At 44.8% G+C, this 7,134-nt stretch overlaps 1 protein-coding gene across 1 annotated transcript in view; it reads right to left on the minus strand.

The window, feature by feature from the left end:
* Positions 1-2,890: 2,890 nt before the first annotated feature.
* The window catches only part of skib (v-ski avian sarcoma viral oncogene homolog b), a 55,415-nt gene continuing 51,171 nt past the window's right edge, over positions 2,891-7,134 (minus strand). The window contains exons 5-7 of the mRNA XM_076268001.1: positions 6,666-6,901; positions 6,239-6,469; positions 2,891-5,294 (exon numbers count right to left, since the gene is read on the minus strand). Of these exons, the coding sequence (XP_076124116.1) occupies positions 5,046-5,294; positions 6,239-6,469; positions 6,666-6,901 (716 nt within the window). The 3' untranslated portion in view covers positions 2,891-5,045. The remainder of the gene's footprint in view (positions 5,295-6,238; positions 6,470-6,665; positions 6,902-7,134) is intronic.

The following is a 7,134-nucleotide window of genomic DNA, read 5'->3' on the forward strand; positions in this document are numbered from 1 at the left end:
CCTTCTCCCCCGATCACTCAGTTTAGAAGGATGGCCAACTCTAGGTAGATACCTGCTGGTTCCAAACTTCTTCCATTTACGGATGATGGAGGCCACTGTGCTCATTGGGACCTTTAAAGTAGTGATGAGACATTCAACACTGAGGCCCCGAAGCTTGTGTAAAAATGTAAATCAGGTTACTAGGCCAAGTATACTTGCGTATACAAGGAATTTGGTCTCTGCATTTATCCCATCCCTGAATTAGTGAACACACAGTGAGGTGAAGCACACACTGAACACACAGTGAGGTGAAGCACACACTAATCCGGAGCAGTGAGCTGCCTTGCTACAGTGGCGCTCGGGGAGCAGTGAGGGGTTAGGTGCCTTGCTCAAGGGTAGCCTGGCTAGCGCCACCACTTCTCAATGAGACGTGGTCTGGGAACCAAACGTTCATTTTCTCGTATTTGAAAAAAATGCCCAGATCCGTTTATTGGGTGCCACGGATGTCTATCAAATGCGTCTGTGCATAGCTTATCATCGTCTTGCTTCCCCCCCTGTTCTGTGATTGGTTCCCTATCTGAGGCAAAAATTAGGGCGGTAGTTTCCAGGCTGCCTTAGCAGCGTGAATCAAATCGCGTGCAAGGCAGCCAGGGAACAACTTCAGCCGTGCCTACTGGTCGGGGAGCCCTAACCAGTACTGAGAATCGGGGAGCCCTAACCAGTAGGCCACAACTGCCCCCAAAAAATTTACATACACTCCCGCAAAGCAAATTCTTTGTTGGAGCTTGTATTAAATTGGCATAAGCACGTGACTGATGACGTCCGAAGCTTCAAATGTCACGAAGGGTTTTGCTGCTGTCGTGAAACCCCACCGGAGCAACACTGCTGTATTCTCTTCTGCATTAGACCGCTACGTATAGGATCCATGGTGTGTGTGTGTGTGTGTGTGTGTGTGTTCGTGTGTGTGTGTGTGTGTGTGTGTGTGTGTGTGTGTGCGCGCGTGTTCGTGTGTGTGTGTGTGTGTGTGTGTGTGTGTGTGTGTGTGTGCAGGAGCAACACTACTGTATTCTCTTCTGCATTAGACCGCTACGTATAGGATCCATGGTGTGTGTGTGTGTGTGTGTATGTGTGTGTGTTCGTGTGTGTGTGTGTGTGTGTGTGTGTGTGTGCGCGTGTTCATGTGTGTGTGTGTGTGTGTGTGTGTGTGTGCGCGTGTTCATGTGTGTGTGTGTGTGTGTGTGTGTGCAGGAGCAACACTACTGTATTCTCTTCTGCATTAGACCGCTACGTATAGGATCCATGGTGTGTGTGTGTGTGTGTGTGTGTGTGTGTGTGTGTGTGTGCAGGAGCAACACTGCTGTATTCTCTTCTGCATTAGACCGCTACGTATAGGATCCATGGTGTGTGTGTGTGTGTGTGTGTGTGTGTGTGTGTGTACGTGTGTGTGTGTGTGTGTGCAGGAGCAACACTGCTGTATTCTCTTCTGCATTAGACCGCTACGTATAGGATCCATGGTGTGTGTGTGTGTGTGTACGTGTGTGTGTGTGTGCAGGAGCAACACTGCTGTATTCTCTTCTGCATTAGACCGCTACGTATAGGATCCATGGTGTGTGTGTGTGTGTGTACGTGTGTGTGTGTGTGTGCAGGAGCAACACAATTCTCTTCTGCATTAGCGCTGACATGCACTGGTAACTGTGGGACCTTAAATAGACAGGTGAGTGCCTTTAAATAGACAGGTGTGTGCCTTTAAATAGACAGGTGTGTGCCTTTAAATTGACAGGTGTGTGCCTTTCCAGGTGTGTGCCTTTAAATTGACAGGTGTGTTCCTTTCCAAATCATGTTCAATCAACTGAACTTACCACAGGTGGACTCCAATTAAGCTTTAGAAACATCTCAAGGATGATCAGGGGAAACAGAATGCACCTGAGCTCAATTTGAGCTTGATCACAAAGGCTGTGAATACTTATGAACAAGTGATTTCTTTGTTAATATTTCATTTATTTGATATTTTTAATACATTTGCAAAAATCTCAAACAAACTTTTTTAAGTTGTCATTATGGGGTATTATGTGTAGAATTTTGAGGAAAAATATGAGTTTAATCCATTTTGGAATAAGGCTGCAACAAAAGCAAATGTGCTGTGGATACTTTCCATATGTACTGTATATAATGTATTTTAAGATTGAATTTCAGGATTAATATGTGATACCTTTAAAATATGTAGGCCGGTGCTGTGGCATTCTGGAAATGCATTATGGGAAATGTTATGTTAGTAAGCTGAACTGTAACATTAGTTAGCAGAACTTCAATACACGTGTTGTGTTTAATAAGCATACAGTATACTTTACTTCTAGTGACCTAGTTAGGTGACATAGGAATTCTCAGTACTGAGTGCACTACACTCAGTAAGCGTTTGCAAAGTTTGCAATTCCTATTCCAGATTAGTAATTTCAAGGGCAATCGGTTTGCATGCTTTTTTAAAGTATAGGTTAACTAACAACGTTAACAAACTAACTTTACAGTGTAGCACAAACTTCAAAATTAAGTAACACTCATTTTAGGCAAGTAATCTCAACAAAAGACAAAAACTGATTTCTACTTACTAGAACAATTTAAGTAAGGGAAGCTGTTATGATTTACAGTGTACAACTTAAAGACAGGGGACATGTTTTGTCGCTTATCTCAAGAATCAGTGAAATGAAAATGTATATTACAGCAGAACTGAGGGATGTACATGAATGACACCAAAGCACACACGCTCGCGCGCACAAATGCAGGCATACGCATACACACACACGCACGCACACACACACACACACACGCAGGCACGCACGCACACACACGCACGACGCACACACATAGAATAAATACACATCCACTTCTGAAACACAGAGGTTCATATAGTTGATTCTGTTTAATGGGTATTATAGGGATTTTAAATGAAAAAACAACATTGAAGAAGCAGTAACATAGTAGACCACATGACGACCGTAACTAAGAGAGCGCAGGTCTTGCAAGTCCACTAAGACTGCATTCCCGCAGGGCAAGAAGGACGCGAAGCGACAGGATGATTACTATGGTTACTATGGTTACTCTACCGTAAAGATCTGCAAAGAACTCAGAATAAATAAAGCCATTGAAGGGGAAAAGCGAGACGAGTTGTTCTTCCTTCAAAAACAGGTCACCTGATAGGAGAAGGGCTACAAAGATATCAAGGTAATAAAACGATATATCAAAGTCGCTAAAGGTAAATACTGTACATCGTGTCCACCGTGTTGTTCTGGACGCCACTGCCCGGCCTCTATCCTGTCTGTGTGTTGCAGACATGAGATCACCTGGTCATTTTGGCGCCATGTTTCCAAAGTCCACAGCTTCAGATTCCGTTCCTATAAAATGCCCTTAGAGCTTGGGAGACAAAACCTCAATCTGAACGGGAATCGAAGTGGATACACAATAGTGGCCGATTTTACAACAGATATAGAGCAAGCAAATGCTATTAGTTATTTCACTGATGAGCTTTCTCCAACACTTAAAGTGGTGTCTACATAGGTTACAAGCGTCTGTAGATCTGTTTCAATATTCATGTTGGTTTATGGTCATTTTAAAAACAATCAAGGAAGGAAAATGCACAATACTATTTCTTTCTTAAAAGTGCAATTAATTTGTTGCAGAGTAAAAAAATATACATTGGTATCTGTATATAAGTAGAAATGTTATTTCATAAACCGCTTATACATGTTTATGTAAACGGAGTGCTCACCCAAACAATAAAAAATAAAAAATGACGTTTTGTTGCTTAACAGAGACGTAATTTTTCATTCTTTTATAACTCTGTCTTCATTTATCATTCTGTCAATTCAAACCACGCAAGGGGCCTCGCAGAAGAAAATCAACTCCGTCAGGAAGATATGTGGGATGACATCTCTGTGAAACATGTCGTACAGAACCGCACTCATATTTGCTCTTCTCCGCTTCTTATCTCTCTATAATATAACATATGTTGAACATGAATGCTAATTAGTATTACTTGCATAAATATTGATGTTAAGGACAAATGTTATGACTAAGTTCAGATTAATACTTGCCAATACTTCAGGTCTTTCTGTATATAAGAACAAAAATACAAATACAAGAAGCTTGTTTGTAAATGTAGATCTCTATGCAATGGGAGCCTGTGGTTGCCGCACATGCAAGATGGCTGAGAATAATTACCCCTTAACAAAAACAAGAAAAGCTCAATCACTGCAGTTCCATGTCCTGGTTTGTAAGTACGACCTTGTGACCTTGTGCACAGGGTGCATCAGTGGCAGGAGCAGAGCATCTGCCCACGTCCGCTACTGCTGTCGCCGTGGTAACGGAGGCAGAGGATGCAGCAGTCCACACGCGTATATATTCAAGTAAACACCTTTGCACTCAGAAATAGCTTATGTGACATGAAACGTCCTCGAATAGCTTAGGATCCTGGTGTCCACTGTGAAAGCCTGTCCGGTGAAGGATCCTGGTGGTGCATTGTGAAAGCCCATCCAGTTCTGGGTTCATCGTGTTAGCCTGACCATCTCAGGTACCAGCGGGCCCGGTGCTGGTTCGGCCCAATGTCAGTCCGGCCTGAGGTCAGTTTCCATAGTTACTGTTGCAATCCCCATTAGCGTCATTAACACACACACTTCTGTGTGAATTGTCTGAGTGTTCTGATATATTTGTTCTGGTGTTTATACAAAGCATGTTATCTAGATAAGTCTTCAGATCCTCCTGACACACACACACAAACTCTCTCTCTCTCACACTCACTCACACACACAAACTCACTATCTCCATCTCACTCACTGTCTCTCTTTCTCCCTCACACACACACACACACACACACATACTCACTCTCTCTCTCTCTCACACACACACTCTCTCTCACTCACTCACTCTTTCTTTCTCTCACACACACACATACTCACTCTCTCTCTCTCACACACTCTCTCTTTCTCTCTCTCTCTCACACACACACACTCTCTCTCTTTCTCTCTCTCTCTCACACACACACACACGGCTGTTCTGTGCTCAGTTTTGCACTATGGTTAAGAGATATCAGCGCTTTCTCTCTGCTCTCCCTGTCTGTGTGGTGTGCGTGGTGTGCGTGGTGTGTGTGGTGTGCGTGGTGTGTGTGGCGTGTCGTCGGTGCCCGTGTGTTTGGGCCCCAGCTGCCCCTGGAGGTCCCTGACCACACGCTCCAGGTTCTGACGAGCCTCTCGCTCCCTCTGTAGATCTGACCGCAGCTGCTCACGGTCCTCCTCCGCCTTCTGCAGTTTCACCTGCAGGTCCTCAATCTGGACACACACACACACACACACACACACACACACACACACACAAAGATTTAACACCCTCACCATATTAGATTTAAACACATCACACTACTCACACTCACTATCACAAACATTACTGTAAACACTTTAAAAGACTACATTACACACCCTTACTAAACATTCTCACACAGATACCATATTAAACATTCTCACACATATATCATATTAAACACTCTCACACACATAACATATTAAACACTCTCACACACATAACATATTAAACACTCTCACACACATAACATATTAAACACTCTCACACATATATCATATTAAACACTCTCACACACATACCATATTAAACACTCTTATACACATATCATATTAAACACACACATACCATATTAAACACTCTCACACACATAGCATATTAAACACTTTCACACACATACCATATTAAACACACACATAGCATATTAAACACTTTCACACACATAGCATATTAAACACTTTCACACACATACCATATTAAACACTTTCACACACAAAACATATTACTGTAAACAATCTGTTCTTTCTATTCTGAGGTGTTAACTCCTAGGTGTCTCACCTGTGTGGAGTAGCTACTAAACACACACACACACACACACACACACACACACACACACCACATTACACACACTCACCTGTGTGGAGTAGCTACTTAACACACACACACACACACACCACATTACACACACACTCACCTGTGTGGAGTAGCTACTAAACACACACACACACACACACACACACACACACACACACACACACTCACCTGTGTGAAGTAGCTACTAAACACACACACCACATTACACACACACACACACACACACACACACACTCACTTGTGTGAAGTAGCTACTAAACACACACACCACATTACACACACTCACTCACTAAACACCCCGATTCATGCTACACACACTCACCTGTGTGGAGTAGCGTGCCCGTAGGGAGTCGGACTCACAGTCGCGCTCACACACGTGCAGCTGGTGTTCCCTCTCTAGCGCCCTCTTGAGGCGGCTGCAGGCCTCGCTGGCGTCGCGCACCCTCCGCTCGCTCTCGGCACGCAGGCGCTCCATCTCCTTACGCAGGCTCCGCTTGGCCTCTAGCGCCTCCCGCAGGCGACCCTTCTTCGTCACGCGCACAAACTCCAGCTCCTGAGGGCCACAGGGACCGTTAGACACACACACACACACACACACACACACACACACACACACACACATGCGCACAAACTCCAACTTCTGAGGGGCACAGGGACCATTAGACATAGAACCACACATACAGACAAACACACACACAAACACACACGCACACACTCACACACACACACACACACTCTAGAGCTGTTACCTGCTGCAGGCTGCGTTTGGCCTGCAGGGCGGCGCTCAGCTTCTCCTCCTGTTTGAGTCGCATTCTCAGCACGTCCTGTAGGAAGCGCTCTCGAGCCTCGCGCGAGCTCAGGTCTCCCTGCAGCGTGTGCCGCAGCACTTCCAGCTCCGAGTGCCCCGCCCCACTCAGCGAGCTGACCAATCCCCTGCTGGATGGCAGCGAAGGGGGAGGAGCCAGAGAAGAGGAGGGTCTGGGCACTGTGGGGGTGAAGGGGGGGGGGTAATAAGAGAGTTTATTTTATTTTATTCCTTTCATGTGTAGTGCTTAAGTCTTAACCCTCTAACCGCCCATGTTGCAATACTGCGACAAGCGTCATTACTGAATAAAACAGACGATAGACGCGAGTACAGTGTAAAATCTCATTTGTACTCTTGACCACTAGTTGGCAGACACCCAGTATTCAGGAAGCTCGCGAAAAACATGCGAGAAA

The sequence above is a fragment of the Alosa pseudoharengus genome, unplaced genomic scaffold (assembly GCF_046254945.1).
Source record: "Alosa pseudoharengus isolate Yale_2024_CS ecotype anadromous, Long Island Sound unplaced genomic scaffold, YU_APseudo_1.1 YU_APseudo_1.1_scf_5, whole genome shotgun sequence".
Classification (NCBI taxonomy): Eukaryota; Metazoa; Chordata; class Actinopteri; order Clupeiformes; family Clupeidae; genus Alosa; species Alosa pseudoharengus.